Below are 21073 nucleotides of genomic sequence, written 5' to 3'. Positions count from 1 at the left end.
TCACGAAAATAGAAACAGCAGCAGCAGTGTCCAGCACTCAGGGTAATGTGCCAGCTACACATGAATGGTGCACATTATAAATATACATTTAAGGTCTTTTCATGAATACCACAGCTAAGTAACAGCCAGCTCCACCTCAGTGTTCTTCCAATATTGCATTTATGGCATAGCCAGCAGTAAAGGAAGGCTGGAAATATCAGTGCTAATGGGAGCAGCAGATGACTTTGCACATTATTCCATTTCTGCTGCTTCTGATTATATATTTAGGTGGAAGATGTCAAAAAGCCAAAGAAGTAAAAGTCTCTCATGTTCATTTTCTCACCCAGAACTTGGCATGTTCAACTCATCTGGCTTTGCATGATGGTAGCTTTGTCTCTTGTTTCAATGAGACTTCACTCTTTTCCAGGTGCCAGGAGACAACGAGAAGCACTGGAAGCCAGTGTTAGTGGTTTTGACAGAGAAAGACCTCTTAATATATGAGAGCATGCCACGGATGAAGGAAGCCTGGTTCAGCCCTCTGCACGCCTACCCCCTGCTCGCCACCAGGTATCTCTGCTTTTTTATCATGACAGCTTTCAGCAGCAGTGGGAACAGCTGAGTCAGCCAGGAACAGGCAGAGCTGCACAGCTATAGTCACAATCCAAATGTTGTGGTTGGAGAAGCAGCTTCTTCTTCAGTGGGCTGATGTGCTGAGCTTAACTCCTGTCTTCTCCTCCATTTCAAGTTCTGGCTGAGGCTGATGGCCAGAAACTCACCAGGATTTTGGATGTGGCCACTTGGCAGGAGTGCTGAAAAGGACAAGAGCTCAATCTCCTGAGATTCCTATCTCAGTGTGCAGACCTGTGAGCTTAGCAGAAACACTCTGACTTCCAGCTGCTCCTCCAGGCTTAAAAAAAGTGAACTTGTTGCCCTGAGTTGAATGTGTTGGTTCGTCAGCTCTGCACCACCAGTTCGGGGCTTTCGGAGGGTTCCACATGTGATGGAGACACTTTCAGCACAGCTTCTGTTCCTGTTCTAGCAAATGAATTCTTGGCTTTTTTTAGCTTAAAATAGTGAGCTTGGAAGACACATTCTTGAATCTACGTTGGAACCATTTGCATTATTTCGAAGGTATCCATTAACACTGATTCAGAGAGAGCTTTCCCATGGTTGCCTTTATGCAGTGGAAACTGTCTGTGCTTCTTGATGTGAATCTTAATCATGTTTCTCTGCCAGTATGGTCAAAGGGCTTGAGAAAGAGCTGTTGTTCCTTGTTTCAGCCTTGCTAGAGGCCTCTATTATACCATTTTCAATGAGTTCTCATTCAGAAGGGCTGGTTGCCCATGGCCAGAAGCAGTGGGTCTCTTACTGCAATCTCATTAGTTAATTTTTGTTCTCTGCCTCTCCCCAGATGAACTGAAGCTTTGCTGCTAAGTCATTATATTGAAAAAAATGAAATTGAACTCAGTGGTTTACGCTGATGGTTGTTTGTCCCAGTCTACCTACCCATGACAGAGTTTTCAGACTTCCTGAAAGCAATCTTCTGATTCCCCCTTTGTTACCATAAGGTGATGCGAGAGCCACCAGCTTTGCAGCTTGCAGCCTGCTGCATGGTGTGGTGGATGTTTACAATTCCAGGTGGCAAGTCCCAGTGAAAGCTGGATAAAGTATTGCAGCTGGAGCCTGTGTCCAGGTCTGTCACTAAGCCTTAGAGTTTGAGAAGCAAGAGCACCCCAGCAGAAGGTGATGCATTTCCTCCCCTTTTTTTTTTGGGGTTTCATTTTCACATGGGGCCAAATCCTCCTTAAAGTGACAGAGATCTTGTAGTGCACCCTGCCCCTTCCTGGCCACATGCTGTCACATGTAAAGACAAGTCCTTGGTGAGTATTGCCAGCCCCATCACCAGTGAGACCAGTTTACTGCATCAAACAATCTAAGTCCACATCTTGAGGGGCTTGTTACTTAATTATTTTTTCACAAGAGGTCACATTTGATAGCAGATGGGCTTGCCTTGGATGGGGATGGTCATCTCCTTGTCCAGTGGAATACCTGAGTGGAAACACATTGGTCGTGGTGCTGGAGGGGAATGAGAAGTGGCACAGCACATGTGTCAGGCTGCTGAAGGGTCCTTGCAGACTGGGGAGAGAGAAGGCCAGGATGCAGTTCAGAAAGGACAGGTGCAAACTTCAGTGCTGGGGAATAATAACCTCTGTTGTTTTGGGGTGGAATATGAGCAACAAAGTAGTTGCTGTGCCAGGAAGCACCTGAGCAATGTGATAAAATTGTTTGAATCCAAGGTGTTGTGTTTTTGAGAGGGGAAAATAAAGATATTCATCTTGGGTTATTGCAGAAGTGTTGCATTTTGGACAGATGTAGTAATCATATCTAACTACAGAGAATGAGTAAAGCCTCAGGTGATGCTCCATGTTCATGACAGGCATTGCATTTCCAAAAAGATGCCAGTTAACTGTGGAAGGTCTAGAAGAAAGCAATGCAAAAGCAATGCAAATGTGTAACATAGAAACACTATCAGTAGGGGATTACTTAAGAAACCTCAGCAGTTTAATCTAGAGAAGTCCATGGAAAACATGTCAGTAGTTTTCAGATACGAAGATAGGACACAAGGAGGACAGGGGAGGATCTATTTTAGACCCCTCCTGAGCACAACAGGACATAGTTGACTGCATTTGTGGCAGAGAATTGGCCTGCAGGTGAGGTACTGTATTAGATTCTGTGGGAAAGGTGTCATCACTGGGGACTTTGAAGGATGGGTGACACACAGCACAGTTAGCCCTGCTCTACGAAGGAGGATGTGCTGGGTGACCTCCTGACAACCACTCCAGCCCTATTTTTGTGATTTCTTACTAATATCACTGAATTTAACATCCAGATAAAAAGACAACAGCTATACAGAACTTAGCATTCAGAATGGAGTCACAATGTGATAAATACATACATATATATACATGAATTCCCAAGGTGAGCAGATTACATAAATGGACAGATTCTCAAAATCATTACACCTCCCATTTTGGATGATTTTGATTAAAACCCTGCAGGGTCCTGCTTTTATGATCTGCCACACTGAGTACAGTTTTAGCAAAAAAATACAGTGGGTTTGCTGTTGGTATTGGCTGCTGTGCTCATTCTCGGTCAGTGATTCCCCTCCTCATGACAAGCTTTTTAATCCCCTCTGTGCATTGATCAGTGCAATTTAGAACTTTTCACCTGGAAAGTTTGCAGAGCACATGTTGTAATCTTAGCTGCTCCCATCTTTCAGATTTTTATGAGTCCTTGGGAAAACATTTTTGCTTAGCTAATGCATATTTGAAAAGCTGCTGAAACTGGAAAACTTCAGTGCCAGATACTGTACAGAGTCATGCTTAATCTACCCAAGACATAATGAGCAGAGAAAATTGGAAAGTGGTAGGATTACAATCTTCTCACAGTCCTTTATCAGCAGAATTTCAACATGCCCTTCTTGTTTGTTGGTAAATTTGCCTACAACCTATGGATTCCATTAAGACCTAAAAATATTTTTCAGTCAGACTTTTCCAGCTTTGTGTGGAATATAAATAATAGCTCAAATAAAACTGAGATCAGATTTGTTCCTTTAAATCTCTGCACGGGGAGGCACAGCAGCTGGCACACGGCCCTGACTCCAAGGACCTTTTTGTCATAATCTCTGTTTCAGTGTTTCCTTATGCCTGAATAACAGTGCCTCCCTCTAGCATGGGAATGAGGCTTAAGTAATTGCATCTTATCTGTTTGCAATCAAATTCCATTATCTATCATAGCCAGATATGAAAGGGAAAAAAGAAAAGAAGCAGCCCATGTTGGGCTCCAATTAAGTATCAGGTAAGTAGCTTTTGTGTACAGCCAAGGTCTGTAACCAGAAAGTATTAAAGCAGTTTGATAGCTAATGACATGGAAAGCTGGGGAAGGAGTTTGGACACTGATCAGTCATCTGGGCAAGTGGGCAGAGGGACAAGCAGAGAGCACTGGGTGCCCTGAGAGCTCTGAGGTGTCTGAGGTGCTATGCAAGGCAGAGAAGGTGGCTGTGGCTCCCTCCATGCAGATGAATTGAGAGCATGGGCATAGTTTTCCAAGGAGTACAGAGCAGGTTTCAAATGCTGAAAGGGTGACACAGGAAAGGTCAGATGACAGTGGTGTTCTAACTGTATGAGTGTTGATGCACTTGCAGTGTGCTCTCTTCTGAGATAAATCTCGAGTGAGCAGCTGAAGGCTTCCTTTGAATGTCAGTGCTGGTTTCACTGTCCTTTCTGAGGAGGCCATTGGATCTGGCTGTTGCAGTAAATTGTCGAAACTCTTGCCATAGCAGTAGGGTGAGAAGCAGATCATAGTGCATCTCACCCTGCACCAGCACTTCATGTTACACCGTACCCATCCTGCTATCACACGTCCCCAAAGAATAAGGTTAAAAACGTCCCCGAAATGTAGAGAGACAAGGGAGACATGGGAGCAGATGGGAAGTGTCTCCCTGGCTCTGGGGAGCATGCCAGGGTTTGTTTTGAGCCGCTGTGTTCGGTGCGCTGTGCAGGAGCACGGACCGTGCCCAGGCTGCTCCTGCCCTCTCGCGGCTCTGCCTGTGCCGGAGCGGCGCTCGGTGCTCAAAGCTCAGCGCTCGGTGCTCAAAGCTCAGCGCTCGGTGCTCAAAGCTCAGCGCTCGGTGCTCAAAGCTCAGCGCTCGGTGCTCAAAGCTCGGCGCTCGGTGCTCAAAGCTCAGCGCTCGGTGCTCGGTGCTCAAAGCTCAGCGCTCGGTGCTCGGTGCTCGGTGCTCGGTGCTCGGTGCTCAGTGCTCAAAGCTCAGCGCTCGGTGCTCAAAGCTCAGCGCTCGGTGCTCGGTGCTCGGTGCTCGGTGCTCAGTGCTCAAAGCTCAGCGCTCGGTGCTCCAAGCTCAGCGCTCGGTGCTCAAAGCTCAGCGCTCGGTGCTCAAAGCTCAGCGCTCGGTGCTCAAAGCTCAGCGCTCGGTGCTCAAAGCTCAGTGCTCGGTGCTCGGTGCTCAGTGCTCGGGCTCTGCTGCTCAGAGATTCCCCCAGAAACCTCCACGGAGCACAGAAACCTTCAAGGGCTGCGGGTGAATATTCCCAGAGCCCGGCCGGAGGTGCCTCTTGTGCTCTGGGGTGCAGCACACAGCACTCACACACATCCCTGCAGTCGGAGATGGGAGGCACGGGAGAGGGGAAGCCTTCTGTCAGGTTTCTAAGGCTATTTTTTGTCTTTTAAGGTGTCTTTGTGGTCTTTAGGAGAAAATATCTTCTATGTAAATGAAACAGCCCACATGAATGCAATGTAATTAAAGCCTGGGAATCCTTTGACCTGTACCCAAATACATCAGCACTGACAACTGGTGCATCAATACTATCAAATGTCCTCCTGTATGTTTGTCTAGTTCATGTGTAAGTGCATGACTTTCCAAAGCATGATCTGGAATTGCTTGATGGAAAAGCATTTTTAAATAGTGAGACTGGATTTTTAATAATGAGGAGATAATAAGAAAAGGCAGGCAAGAATCAATGTTCATGTTGGATGTGTTCACATACTTTAATTTGTAAAGTACATCTTCACTCTAACCATATGCTGAAAAACCTACATTACAGTACTATGGATACAGCATGAAGGTGTGGGGGAGTGGGTGGTTGTGGTGTGTGTTTTGGAAGGAATCAAACATGGAACCATCTGTTTGTTATGTATTCAGTAACATAAGTAATAGAAAATGATTCCTAGTACAGCTGATGAGCACTGCATAAAGGAGAAGGGATGACCCAGGAAAAAGCTGGAATAGTTTTATTTCTAATGACAAACTTGATGTGATTTTCCAGGCTGCTTTTCCACAGCCCAGTAGCAGAAGGCAGCATGAGAGCAGTGGCTGTGCCTCTGCCTGGGTGACTGGCCAGGGACAGACAGCAGCAGATGTCACTGGAGATTTCAGTTCCCTGATTCCTGCTTTAAATATCAATTTGTAGTTTGCCCTCAGAGTTTGCATCTTCTCACACCAAATGAAAGAGAATTAAAATTTTTGGGCTATTTGTTTGCCACTCACTGCCCAATTGCAAAATCTGCTCATAGTGCAGATAGGAGGCCCTGAGTATCAAAGCTGAATGGGGCACTAATTCAGCCTTTATAGAGGGAAAAGCCTTTCATGTCTTGCCCAGACAAAGGACAGGGCATCTCTGACCAGGATATACTCTGTCTCACTTCCCAGGAGCTCCTGGAACCATAAAATCAAAGGGGAATGCTCAAAATAAAAAAAAAAGTTTCATGAACTTGAGCTTGAGTAAATCCTGCAAACCTTCTAGTGGGGTATGAAGGAGTGGTGCATCTGTTTGGCACAATGTTCATCCCAAATCGCAGCTTGGACTGTCAGGGCATTGGGGAAAATTTCAGATGCCCTGTGGCTGGTGTTTCAATAACTGAAAAGCTAAAGTTGTGCTTTTTCTTTCCTTTCTGCTGTTTTCTATTCTATTAAAACATCCCTGTTTGGTTGCATATTCCTACAGTGTCAGCTAACAGGCCACTGTTCTTGATGATGAAAATAATTGGAAGGTAAATCAGCATTCAGTAGATGATTAGTATAATCTAATGTTTTATCCTTTAGCACAAGTGTTCTACTATCATGTCACATACTTTACAGAATCCTATGAAGTATATTGTTTGCCTATAGAAAGGGAAACAGAAGGCACGAGACAGAAATAAGCTTTTCAGACAAATTTAATTTTGTGATTATCTCTGAGGGTTAGTCTCGGAATCTCGAAGAGTGATGAGCTCCCCTGGATTATTCTTTTCAGATGAATCAGTGTTGTGTTCCTGAGTGAATTTTGTGTTGACTGTCCACACTTACAGAGGGAAAAAACTAACACAAAAGGGCAGATTTAAAGTAGAATTAATTTTTATGAGGTATTGATTTTCTCACTCAAAACTATTCCCTGCAAGTTTTGTTTGCCCAGATGAACAAACCTTTCTGACCACAGGAGACCAGCTGTTGATGCTGGGCAAAAAAAATGTTAATTGCAGACAAATGTGAGAGAATTTCAGATTACAGATACCTGTAACATTTTGCATTTTACAGGTTCCTTATGGGAAAAGTAAGTACAAGACAGTACTTTGGCATCTACGTATTTTACAGAGCTTCTTACTTTATTCAGCAGTATTTATCCTTGAGTTTGACAGCAGATGTTTAAACTTTAGAGCAAATGCTGCTTCACAGTAGAAGCTGAATTCAGCTGCCTCATCTGAGCCAGCACTTGTATCTGTGGACCAGACTCCATCACCACAGAGCAGTCAGGGATTTCTCAGTTCCTTATCCAAAGGAGTGTTTTGTACAATTCACTAAGAAATTTTGGGACATCCATGTCATCACCTGTATGTCCAGCTGCTTCTCTGCTCACTGCCTTGGATCTTCACTCTTCTGAGTGAACACAGAGGAGATGCAAGTTCTCCTGCTCCCAGCCATGTGAATATAGGAATGTGCAGAGCAGAGCTGTGCTCAGATGGGGATTTTGATGCAGTGCACTGTTGTTAGAATTCCCTGATGTGTTTTCAAATCCAATTGCAGGTTGGTTCATTCTGGCCCAGGAAAAGGCTCACCGAAGTCAGGGGTGGATTTGTCTTTTGCAACTCGTACTGGTACAAGGCAAGGGATTGAAACCCATCTGTTCAGGACTGAGACCAGCCGAGACCTCTCACTGTGGACGAGGAGTGTAGTGCAGGGCTGCCACAATTCTGCAGAGCTCATCACAGAAATCACCACAGGTGAGTAACGCCTGCAGTGCTGCACTTCCACACCTCCACACCCTTCCCATGACATTTATGGCAGTTCAAGTTCCTTCTGCTAGAGGTGATTCATTTAAAAAATGAATGTTTTAAATGTTTAGGATTCTATGTGTTTAAAATACTGTCAGGCCAGTCCCAGCTGGTGTGGCACTTGTGTCCAGTGACACAGTCACTGTCATGCTGACTTCTGGGGTTTGTTTTCAGCATATTGTTTCAAAAACAGGTCTGTAGTCAGCCATGTAGGCCTTCATCTCAAAGAGGAGTGATTGTCAGAGGTTTGTCCAGAAACACATAAAAAAGAGCATTTTTCTGAGATTCAGGAGACTTCTGTTAGCCCAGCAGGAGTGTCTCTTGCGAGGGGAGGAGCCAGAAGAGGACTGGCACATTCACAGATGTGAACTGGTCATTTATTCACCCAGCTCTGCATACTAGAGAAGAGTTAAAAAACCACAAAACTCTCTAATAACCACATTTTGATGGGTAGTCATTTGCCTTCCTGAACATCAGGGTGTCACTTCTCAGCACTTCTGTACATGCAAAATCAACTGGAATAAAAGTATTTGGCTGCAGATGCTCTGGAGTAATGCCCTGTTTGGCCAGGTAGCTGCAATCCTGGGGTGGCTCTGGGGTTTGAGGCTGTGCCTTTCCCTTGAGTGCCCCCAGGCTTTGCAGTCCTTCTCCTAATAGTCCTACAGCTGGCAGGGCTGTTAATGCTGAGTGTTATCTCCACTCATTTCCTCAAAATGTGAGAGGAGGAGCCAAAGCACAAATCCAGCCATGCCAAAGGGCAGGTCTGGTTTCTCAAAGCTGAGGCAGAGCCATGTGCTACTGAGCAGGGAATTTCTGCCTATCAGCTGCCAGGCCCCCACCGGGAGCTCAGGGTGCTCCTTGAGAGCCCCTGATGTGGAAACTAACCAGAGAGCTCAGTGGGAACCAACCTGAGGACAGGTCCATCTCCCCAGCACTGTGACATGGATGCCATTCTTTCCAAATGAAGGAGGAGGGCATCATCCCCTTCTTTTATCACACTGCTTTTATCCCAGTGCCAAGGATCCTTCCTGGCAGAACTGTTCACTGGAAAGTGATGGAATAGAGAATTTGGGATGTGAACACCAGAACTCTTCACTTTTTAATTTGGATCATGGCCTCTGTTTCACAGCTGAGGGGAAGACGCAGACCTTCTGCTACAGTAGCTATTACATACAATTATCTGGGCCCTTTTTCAATTACCACAGCACTAATGAGGACTCAGGAGTGTCTTCATCTTTGTCAAAATACTTTAGGGAAACCCTTTATAGCTTCTAATTTTCTCATGCATTGTGTGCTGTGTTTATTGATTTTGGCTGTGTCTGTCAGATGCAAGAAGAGTAGCTGTGACTTTGTCAAGGTTTGGAAGGAGGAAACACCTGAGCCTTCTTAAACTTCAGTACACTAGTTTTTGTCAGCATGTAGATGGATGCTGCAACATGAAGAACTACTTTTAAGAATGTGATAGACTAAATTTTGATTTCTTCTCCAGCTTGCACATACAAAAGCCAGGAGTGCCGCCTGACCATCCATTATGAACATGGATTTTCTCTTACAACTGAACCACAAGATGGTGCCTTCTCCAAGACAATTGCACAATATCCCTATGAAAAACTGAAAATGTCCTCAGATGATGGGATAAGGATGCTTTATTTAGACTTTGGAGAAAAAGATGGAGAAATTGTAAGTACTGCATTTAGCAAAGGGATGCACGTTACCATCTCTTTGGTGGTCCTACAGGCTGTGGGGGTGGAGGAGCACTAATGGAAGTTGGATTAGATGAACAACTAATTTGTTCATCTAATCATCCACCAACTAAGATTTCCAACTGAAATACTTTATTACATTCTGTTCTATTCTAACAGTTGGCCAGTGCCACATTCCAGTACCAGTATTTAGACACTGTGCTTTCCAGTACAGCATGACAATCTGGCTTTAGGAGATAAACTAAAAAGACAGTTAAAATTGTAAAATCATATAGAGAGATGAAAGATTTGTCACATTTAAGAACTGTACCTCTAAATAGCCAGATGTTACATTTTTTTATGTATCCATTTAACTTTGTTAATGATTGAGGGTGAAAGAACTTAAGAATGAGACCTTATTAATTCCAGTGTACACACAGGGACTTCATGTTATGACAAGAAGCTGTTTTACATGTTTTGGAACATGTAGTTGCTGGGAAAAAAAGCTACAGATGTAGTGCAAACTGTCTGCTTAGGCCTCTAAGCTGTCACAGTGCCTGAAAATGAGGCACATATTCCACTGAGCAGTTTAGAGCCATTAATTATGAATGCAAACATGGTCTTTCCTCCCAGATGTTTTCAGCAGTTCCTAAGCATGCTGGGTGCTAAACATCATCTTTGTTAACATATACTCTGTGAACAGCTTCTTGTCAGGCTTTTGAAGAGAATTTGTTAGAAGCTCTCTATAAAGTTGATACGTGACTGCTGGAAAGGCAAATCTGGTTTGTTTTGACGTGACCCTGTTGTTGGGCTTCTGTGTACACTGACAAGCCTGGCATGCTTAGCAAGCATGTGGTGAGATCACCTGAACCATGACTATGGAAAACACTGTCTGAGTTCAGTCTCACAGCTGGATGTGAGAACAGAGAAGCAACTGTGCAGCACCAGCTGAAGGTGCTCCAGCTGCACCAACAGTAGATGCACTGAGCATCAGACACAGCAGTCCCACCACCATCCTGGGCACAAACAGCCTGGAAGGATGGAGGGGTTAAGCCTCTTGGAAAACTGCTTGCTGCATCTGACTCAGTTTTCTGCTGCTCACCCAGGTAGATACAAGGCCAGAGGCAGCAGGATCACACCTGCTCTCAAGGTGCTTATTAGTTTTAGGAAGCTAAATATTTGCAGCTGCATGCACAGGAAAACCAATACAGTTGTAGAGAAGGGTTGTTATTAATAGAAGGCTGTTCAAAATACCAGAAAGCAGTTTGTTGAGTACTCAGTAAATGATTCTGTGTTTGAGCTGTGATCTAATTTAATAATCATCAGTTTGATTTTTTTTCTGTGCTTTCAGCAACTGGACCTTCATTCCTGTCCAAAACCAATTGTTTTCATCATTCATTCCTTCCTGTCAGCAAAGATCACGAGACTGGGCTTGGTGGCATAAATGGGATCCATCAGTTTCTTCCAACACGGACAGGGTGACCACACTAATCTGAAGTGCAGTCAACAGCAGCAACCCATCCCCGCTGACAGCAGACACCAGCCTGGGGCTTAGGACTGGGCCTTGGTCATTTCTGCAGTCTTCCAAGGCCCAGGTTTCATTTTGACCAGCTAAAGAGATGGCATGACAAGGAATACGGGGGGTTTAATTGTAAATAATGGGATTTTAAAATCCCATATGAGATCGTAGAAGCGTGTAGTACCATCCGTGTAAATGTTTCAGAATCATAAATTGTGCCTATTTCAATGTACTTGTCTATACAGAGTAAGTAAAGGGCTATGCAGACAAGAGCACTTGTTGGTTGTGATGGAAACCAAGGCTGGTTTGGGAGAAATCCTCTAAACAAGATTGTCCCATCCCCCGAAAGTAAAAGGTTCTTTCATTTATAACCTGTGCACCTCTTCCAGAAGATTTTTGTCTTGGAGCACTGCCAGAACCTATTGCATGAATACCCAGCAGAGCCTGCAAATACACACCTTTGAGTTGGACACTCTGAAGCAACCCAGCTGTGGTCAGGTAACAGCTGGAGGGCCCCAGCCAGAGGGCAGTTTGACATTAAGCAGTAACCACATGTAGCCCACATTCGATGGCATGGAGCCAAAGCAGGACCAGCCACAGGAATGGTACTGAGTCAGCTGCCAGTGGGGCACAGGCAGCAGTGTCATTTGTTAATGAACACAGGATGCGTTTTTTAGTGAAATCCCAGAACAGCTTAATTAGTTTCAGGTATCTGAGATCCCCAGCTCAGGTGAAAGTTACCCAAATCCATGTCGAGGTGTGATGAAGCTTCTGCCAGCATAGTTCATGGCAGTTTTCCAGTAGAAAGCCATTAAGTTTCCTCTCCTCCTACCCCTACTGAGTCACCCCCTTTGCTCAGACAAGGCTGGTTGTATGCTCTTCATAAAGGAACAAAAGTAGGGAAGAAAGATGACTTGATTTTCTGAATTTATGTTTATGAAAAATGCATTGAAGCAGCTCCGCAACAGTGAGGAAAAATGCACCAGGGCAGGAACATGAGCTGCACTCCTTGACATGGAACTGCTCCTATGGGCCTGACTTGGCAAGACCAGATTTCTTGCTGGAGAAATACAAGATGTTCATCTCCATACCCACAACTTACTGTTTTGAGTCAAAACGTGATTCACTGAGTTTCAGTGTGGTTCACAGCTATTTGAGCAGCACAAAGCAGGCAGGAACACTGACCTTCAGCATCAGAAATTATACACACAGCTTGCACATGGAAGAAATAAACTGACCTCATGTGATCTGGTGAGAATAGGAAGAAGCAAAACAGGGATGCCACTTACGTTGTATTTGTTTTGTAAACAGAACAGCAAGTAATATACAGTAATGCACAGGCAGTAATATATTCAGTGTTTGTGGATGTTCAGTTTTCATATTACAACATTTCTTTTATTCCTGAGAAAGCACATCAATTTTAACTTAGCATCACTTGGCTGGCAAAGGGGAAAATTAAAAACACATTTTGGTTCCATGTGGTTTTTAAGATAAGTTTGAGAGTTAAGAATAAGTCATGCTGTCTATTCACAGCATAAGAACTAGTTCGTGGTCATTTCCATAAGGTATCTTAACCATCAAAACCAACTAAATATTGGGATGATGGGCTGAATTCATAAATACAGAGAATAATCATTGAAGAACAGCTCAGTGCCCCATTGGAAGAGCCCCACACCCAGCTCCTCTCAACAGTTTAAGACACGCCAGGGATGGATCCACCCACCTCTGCACTTTGGTTTTATTGTCATGGTACTTGCACTTAAAAATTAATTCCTCATGTAAATTAACAAGGTAGGAGGTAACATGTTACGTAACTTACCAGTAATTTCCAGATGGACATTTCTCATTTAATGACCACTGCCATTCACACAACTTTCTGTGGCAGTTACTTGGGACTCCTTGGGCTTGGAAGCTTCTAGGAGAGATCTGAGAAGCTCAGAGCAGTCGGTACAGAGTGGGACAGGACTTTGAGGAGGAGCTCACGTCACCTTATCAAGGAAACTGTTGTGGGAAGTCTTTAAAAACCAGTTCAGTACATTTTTATTGCTGTTCCAAAGTATAACTTAAAATTTGGACACAGGCTCCTATAAAGGTTCCAGAGGTTGAAGGGAAAACTTGCATTCTGGGGGGGTAGGTTAAATACATATGTAAACTATACTGCACTATTTCCTTATTCCTTTTAACACTTACAAATCACTGGAATGTTATACCTAACATGTATGTGCATTGTAAATATTACAAATTCCTATATTAGTGCCAACAATTAAATGACACAAAATGTAATCTAAGGTGCTCAGTACTATATGAAGTCTAAGTGAATAACTAAGCAGTTTGCAAAGAAAATTCATATTATATATATTTATAAAAAAAAAATGATAATTACAGATACTATTTCTTCATTTTCAGATTTTGGACTGATTCATATTTGGATGGGATAGACAAATGAAATATGAACCTACTCCACATTTATAAGAGTATAGTGAATATTTATATTTTAGAGGAAAAGAATATATTTAATAAAGTCATTTATTGGATTTTTGTGAGGTGAACTTAATTTATACCCAGACAAACTATTTGGAAGGCTGTCCTTTGTTTTTGGGCTGGGGAAAAATACATTTAAACTTCAGTGCTTCTGTTAAGAATTCTGTTACTTGAGAGAACTGTTAATAGCATTAGTGGAATGACTTTTAAAAACTTAAAATTTAAAAAAAAACCTGAAAGCCCATAGGGGTGTTCCAGGGCAGGTCATTCAGACACCTCTGCTGAAGTTGCCATGCTTTCTCTGTTGCTTATACTGGACTAGGTGGTAAGAGAAGACTTATAAAAGAAAAAAAAAAAAAAGCAGAAATTTCGTCTCAAGCTTCTGCATTCATGGACTGAGGCCAATATGTGCCTTTTTTCTCTTATGAATGGTTATGGGAAAATATTTTTTTTTCCTTTGTCTTTAATTCTTAATTTCACGGCCCAAAGAGAAAAGCTAACTGTGGGAATTTAGGCCTGTTCTTTCAGTCTGACCCAAGTTATGGCAGAACAGCCTCATGGAAATCCTAAAAAGGGGTATTCCAGAGTTTCATTCTTTTCACAGAATAATGACTATAAATGCAATGGTCTTACCAGGAAGTTTGTATAGCAGCTTCACCATGAGAAAGATCTGGATACATATTGGAGCATAAAATGTTATTGGAAAAATGTGATCTAAGATGTTTGTTAAAAAAAAAAAAAAGAAAATAAAGCTCATCTGATTGTGTTCAGGGAATCATACTGGTGTTTCTAACAGTCTTGCCCTTCAAATGGAACCAGCATCTCTCTTAATGGACTTAAGAAATCAGAACACGACTCTTGAGGTGCTGCCAAGCAAATCACCACCATAAACACAATTAGAATTGATCTTTTGCAAATAACAAAACAAGTGTTTTCATTCTGCAGAATGTTAGAATTCCTTCTTCCCACAGGACATGGAAGCACACTCCATCCAGCTCTTTGCATGGGGAAGCACAGATGATTTGAGGGGGAGATTGATCTGATTTCCATCTGAAGGGATTCTCAGTGTCCTCCTACCCATGCTTCAAAATTAATTGGAGCTTCTTTGGTTTCAGTGGAAGCACCATCAGAGCCTAAAGAAATTATGTGCTCCAGATCGTTACACTATCATTGATTTCTAAATTTACATTATTTTTCATAAAAGTCAAACTGGCAGATTTATAACTAGCTGTTTACTATATAGAGAGACCATGAATACAGTATATATTACATATTAATGTATATACACACACTATTACTGTGTATATTATTACTGCAAAGTAATTGGAAGTTGTATCTAAAATGGACACTTTTGAATTCAGTGGCGACTTTGATTTTAAACAGCAGATATTAATAATATGCTTGCCAAATTTTGAGAAACCCAGTCTGCTTTCTATGAGTGAACCCCTAAATTAACCAGGGCAAAAGTTAAATTTAGAAGAATGAAGGGAGAAATATTTTACATATCTAACAAATATGGTAACCTCTTGTTGAACATAATCACCTGCTTTTCCCACATAGGATTAGCTTTTCAGTTTTTGTCCTTCATTAGAATTTCCGTGCTTGTGTAAATAATTAGAGGCATTAGGAAACAAATTTAGAAAATAAATTCCAAGGAAAAACTGTGAATTTGGACAAGTGTTAGTACTGAAGCTAAGTTCTGTGGTAGCCCAGTGTTATCCATCATGTAATTGCTGTAATAATACAAGTAATCATATCACCAAGTAATTGCAACCACATTAGTGCTTACCCCAATTCTGTGAGGAATACAAGCACATAACATGGATGGATGATGTGATTCTACATATATATAATACATAATGTTATTATATACTATGCTATTTTACATGCTTATTATGTAGGATGGATGGATTATGGATAAACCATAAATGTGTCCTGGTGAATAGGATTTATATCCTGACTTGCAAAAACATGAAAGCAAGCGCCCAAAATATGCATAAGGCAAACTTGATTTGGGGTTCAGCAGCCATGAACAAGAAAATAATCTGAAACTCAGAGGCAAAGGGTGATGTTACATTCTGCATCACATAAGTTACAGCACATCAGCTGAGCTGCAGGCACTCTCAGTATGGGGGTTTTGAACTATAACAGATGTAAAATAATTTGGTTACAGCAGACAGGTCAAATTACTGTGCATGCTTTTTTGTAGGTTAAGAGCATGGACAGGGACAGTTATCACAGCTGAAATGGGGCACACTGTTATTAAGCCACAATAATAAACCAGCTACCAATTACTGTAAAAAACCACCAACATAAAGAGCAAATAACAGTGTGTTAGTTCTGCACTGGGAGTTGTGCAAAAAGCCAATACATCAAAATGCTTATGTTTCCCTAACTGCTTTTCTGCTGATTATTTCAGGCCAGCCTTTGAGTCTACAGAATTAATTGTAACAATAACCACTGCATTCTACTTGAAGTAGAAGAAAACCAGTTCAAAGTATTAATTACTTTCCTGAAAGGTACTTTCTCTGCTCATGGCAGCTAGCCTCGAGGATTTCATGAAATGTAGAGTTTCTGTACTTTTGCTGATCAACTTATGTACAATTATTAACTACAAAGCTTTTGTACTTACAAATATATAAACCTCCCATAATTAAGTATAAATTAAGCAAGTAGTGGCTTACTTTAGTGTTCATACAAAAGTGTCAGCATTCAGGCTGAAGAGATAAGGCTACAGCTTACAGCTTTTCTCTCTATTAGGAAGCAGAGGCTTTCTTGAGTCAGTATAAAATGTTAAGAAAGGTTAATGTCTTGATTATTTTCATGTTTTCTGTCTTGAATGCAAAGATATATGAGCCATACACAGTAATCATTACATTGGAGCAATTTTGTGCAAGCACTTATTAAATCATTATTTAAGTATCTCTCTTCATTGCATTTCTACTTCACCAAATCAGTAAAACTGGGATGCTGTGGATGTGTGGCATTCTGCAGACAAATGTAAGCCATCCTAAAAGTAGTTATGTTTGTCCTTGGGCTCAGATGCACATGGTACTCACTGGAGCCACTGTCACAGCAGAACAACTCCTCAGTTCTCCTATGGCAGCTCAGAGTACAAGTTCTCCTATGTTCTCCTATGGCAGCTCAAGTACACACCCACCTAGGAAAGGTCTTGCAGAGTTCAGGACAATGGTAAACTTGGGAACAAAGGAACAGAACAGTTAAACTCAAGATCCTGTTGGACATGAAAAACCTCCTCAGGGCTCAGCTTTACATGAAATAGAATTGAGCAAAGAATAACATCACAAAACCAGGAAGGCTCTTTAGAGAAAACATACATTTCACAGTACTAAGTCTAACCTCCACATGGTTTAGTTCAATTACTTTTTCACATCACATTTCATTTATATTTGTATTGCTTAATCCATTTTCCTATCAGGAGAATATAGCAAACAATAGCCCTGCATCTCTATCAGATTGAATCATGTTAGTTTATCTGATTAATAGGAAATCCTTATACTGAAAGCTGTAAAGTATATTTGTTTTAGTAGTAACTCCTCATCTCAATGAAATACTAACTTGAATAATTACATTAGTACAAGCCAGCTACATGCCTGAGACTTAAGCAAATTGAGGCCAAATTTAATACTTTACTGTGTTTGCAACACAGGCAGAAACTCTTTTTCCCCTTACATTTCAGCATAGCATGCCAGCTCTTTCCCAGCTCTCAGCATCATCATTACCACTACTGCTTTGATCTTCTCCTCCTCCAGGAAAAGAAATCTCAGACCTCACGTTAGATTTTTTTCTAAGGAGTGTTACAAAGAGCACACAGGAAATTATGCCGAAAATTCAGCTTGTAAAACAATTCAACTTTCTTTAATGGGACCTTGCCTCAAGTTTCAAGCCATGCTTTTTTTTTCCTTACACTACAACACAGAGATAATTATGACTCAAATTCTAATTATGTTTGCTTTTACCTGCAGAATAGGAACTGTTCTTAATTAGTGTATAAAATGTCAATGGTCAATGCTGTTTATATAAGCTGTTTATATAAGAGCAAGCTGTAATAAGTAGAACAGAGGTCTTCACACAAGAAGGTAAAGCAGTAGTTATCAAAATTAAATATGTGGGGTTGTTTATTCACATAAAAAACAAATATACTGTGTCTGAAAAATATACAAAGCTTTATCAAACCAAGTCACACTATATTCCTTTTAACAAACATAATAAATACACATATAAAATACAACCTCTTTTCATTTGAATTTTAAAAAAAAATTAAAACTTTCAGTATAAAAAGTTTCAAACCTTGCTACTGTGATTGAAAAATAAGTCTATATAATTACACTGACCAAAGTCCTTGCAGTGTGCAGATCTGTGTGTGCATTAGGCAGTATAATGCTTCTCTAGTCAGAAGTGCTATGTCTGCTCAGTTCCTGGGAAGTGTGAATAGCATCCACACAGTGCCTTTACTTGCCAGTCTTCTCCAAAACCCATTCAATCACCTGAAATACATTTTTAATAATTTAAACAAATGAGAAAGCAAATTATTTACATAACCAGACCACTGACTAGTCCTTGGCAATTATATTTTTGCAAGGCAATTTCAAAATACTCTCTAACACAAGGAAAAGTATTAGGAGCTTAGGAGAACAACAATTTTAATGCCTCTTTTGCCAACAGCAAACATACCAAAAACTGTCAATTTTCTGCCCAGACAAAGATGGTGGTGAGAAGCAGTGTATCAGCACAATAGCCCAGTTCAACACCAGACATCACAACCCATATAGTTTTTGAAACCTTATCATCCATACAAAGCAGTCCACAGGAGAATACAGCACAGAACACAGCAAATACTGCTGTCATAGAATAAATTCTGTGGGAATCCAGCAGCTTTCCTTCAATGTGTGTTCTATTACTTAACTACCTCAGTTCAAATTTTTCTATTTAACTAATGATTATGAAAACTGTACTGTAATTATGCATGACACTTCCTTTTTTATTTTTAACAAATCATGGAGTCACTTCAGTATATTTCTCAGTTTTTTAAAGTGTATTTAAATCAGTTACTTAATTTCTGGAGTAATATTTAGTTCTGTCATTTGCTCTGTGCTGCTGTTCATGTATGTCCCAGCTTACACACAAATAACCTCACCTGATATCCCCTGTGCTTACAGTTACTCTCAAGCCTAAAATTACTAATTTTCATTGCTTCTTTTAAAAAATTTCCTTTATAGACTCACTTATTACTTCCTAACCTTTGAAAAGAAATGTTATTTCCCTCAACAAAAGAAAAGAATTCCCTAATGACACAGGCTTCCCTCAATTAAAGAAAAATCTCATCTCTCATATTTTTTTTTGTTTCAGTGATGTAGAAACATTTACTGTCTTCATTTCCATTTCTTACAGTGGCACAACATCTCAGCAGCTGTAACTAGAATACCATCCAAAACCTGAATATATGCAACTGGAAATTTTGTCTTGGGACTACTGATTGAGAGAAAATTTCTGTGAGATCAGAGTGAAATGAAACCCACAGCCAAGGGAATGCACTTCTTCATCTCTGACAGCTGTGGACTAAACTATCCTACAGCCAAATTGCCACAGCAACATTTACCCTTGGCCATGTATAGGAACAAATAAACACATGGTCTTACCTGTTTAGCATTGCTATTTGCTGTTTTCTTCATTTCATCAAGAAGTCCTCTAGAAGTTTTAAGATCCTAAATATGAAACAAAAAGCCACATAAATCAGCAAACTCATATGGTCACTCTAATTTGGGTTATAAGAGCCCTAATAACCAGGGTGGTGTTACACTTTTATCACCTTGCTCAGAACAACAGAAGAATTATGTAACACTGTTTTTTCTAATAATAAAAAGAAAATAATTTAAATCTATTCCAATGGGTTGCAGGGTTCCTTACAGCAGTCCAAGCCTAGTACTCAATTATGACTGAGTCTTCCTAACATGCTGCACACTTCCAGAACTTTTTTTCTTAAATGATAATCAAAGTTCTAACAGTTTTGATTGAAATCTCATTTCTATATAAAGATGGATATCAGCTGTGAGGTTACACTGTAATACTGAGTTCTGGCAAAGAACAGAGAAGTGGACATCAGAAAAGAAAATCAGTACAAGAAAGGGAAAAATCTATAATGACTTTTCTGTTTTGCAATCAAATTAATTAGTCCAACCTATTCTACTCTTTTAAACAAAACAAGAAGAAAACTTTGCCCAAAGAGAAAGAAAATGCATTTACTACTTGTCTCCGGAGCAAAACAATATGTATGATACCATGCTTCTGAATTATGCAGCAAACAAAAGGATTCAAAGGGCTCACACAGACTTGGAGCTGCAAGACAGTTCAGAACAAAATCCTATGACATCTCTCTCTAGAAAAGCCAGGATCACTGCCATATTCTTCCTTTTCCTTTTCTACTTGGAATGGACCATGAACCCATCTGACTTGCCCTACTCACACATCCCTACATGCAGCCCTCTGATTTTGGATTAGGAGATATTCCTTCAGAGCATATTTCAAGGAGATTTTGGGAGCACTTACAGAATGACTGCACAACTGTGTTCCAATTATTTAAGAAGTTGGTGTTTATGAGCAAGATGTTCTGATTGTCTGTGTAAGCATCCAGTGCTGTTCAGCTTTTATTTAGCTTTGATCACTGAAGTTGACTAAACTGAGTTAGTTCACCCACAGTGGTAGGTTAAATACAGGCAAATGAACAGAACAGCAGCTCAGCTTGTGAGCAGTAGCTTTTAAACACCCCATACTGTAACTCAATTTTGTGCTCAGACCAAGTATTGACTTCAGCATCATCTCACAAAGTCTCCTAGGTATTGTGGAAAGAATTCTCATCTTCCCCTTAAACATGAGGTTGATGCAATTCCACAGTGTGCTGCCGAGCCAGTATGTGTTAGATAATAGTGCACACCATGTCAGGGAACTGGAATTTCTGAGTCAGTTCTCTAAGTACTTATTGAGCCAACAGCCTTACAACAAGGGAGAAGCTGAGCTGTGACAGCTACAGCTGGGAGATTCTCTATTGCTTCCTTAGCTGTTGCAGCTGTAAGAGTGACCTGACCTAACAGACCCATGCTTTACCATGTTATTTCACATCAAAGGCTACTTAAAAAAGTTTAAAAACAAATAAAGCCCCACCAAAATATATTGTAAAACTACCTTCTGCATTGACACCAAGTCCAAAGGTTTCTCCACACAATCGACACACCACTGGGAAATATTATCTTAAGTCTGAATACGCCACATGCTAACTCAAGTTTTATTCAGGAATGGGTTCACTTAACTAAGAATGAAGAAATGTAAGCAAGATTGTGTCTTCTAGTTACCTTTAAGTAGAACTTTGATATCTCAAACAGACGCTGGCTGCATGATGCAAAGCACTTGTGATCCTCTGCAATTCCATGTTTTTGAAGAGTCTTAGCAACCACCTCCTTCAGCATCTTGGAAACAGAAGAAACACACTCAGGAGTTCATCCCAATTATCGACATGAAAAATTGTCCAAGGGAAGCAAAAAAGCCCAAAACAGAAAACCCAATCTTTTGTGAT

General features: G+C 41.0%; 2 protein-coding genes across 3 annotated transcripts in view; one reads left to right on the top strand and one right to left on the bottom strand.

The window, feature by feature from the left end:
• SNTB1 (syntrophin beta 1) overlaps nt 1-14260 on the top strand; it is a 111778-nt gene extending 97518 nt beyond the window's left edge. Inside the window, exons 4-7 of the mRNA XM_085053481.1 lie at nt 407-546; nt 7556-7752; nt 9293-9483; nt 10837-14260. Of these exons, the coding sequence (XP_084909607.1) occupies nt 407-546; nt 7556-7752; nt 9293-9483; nt 10837-10929 (621 nt within the window). The 3' untranslated portion in view covers nt 10930-14260. The remainder of the gene's footprint in view (nt 1-406; nt 547-7555; nt 7753-9292; nt 9484-10836) is intronic.
• A 3334-nt stretch (nt 14261-17594) lies between these two features.
• MTBP (MDM2 binding protein) overlaps nt 17595-21073 on the bottom strand; it is a 28737-nt gene continuing 25258 nt past the window's right edge. For both annotated transcript variants that reach the window (XM_085053479.1, XM_085053480.1), the window contains exons 20-22: nt 20853-20966; nt 19146-19211; nt 17595-17993 (exon numbers count right to left, since the gene is read on the bottom strand). In XM_085053479.1, the coding sequence (XP_084909605.1) occupies nt 17958-17993; nt 19146-19211; nt 20853-20966 (216 nt within the window). In that variant the 3' untranslated portion in view covers nt 17595-17957. The remainder of the gene's footprint in view (nt 17994-19145; nt 19212-20852; nt 20967-21073) is intronic.

The sequence above is a fragment of the Lichenostomus cassidix genome, chromosome 2 (genome assembly GCF_008360975.1).
Source record: "Lichenostomus cassidix isolate B80296 chromosome 2, HeHo_3.0, whole genome shotgun sequence".
Taxonomy (NCBI): domain Eukaryota; kingdom Metazoa; phylum Chordata; class Aves; order Passeriformes; family Meliphagidae; genus Lichenostomus; species Lichenostomus cassidix.
The sequence above is the reverse complement of the archived record's forward strand: the minus strand, read 5'-3'. Positions and strand labels throughout refer to the sequence as shown.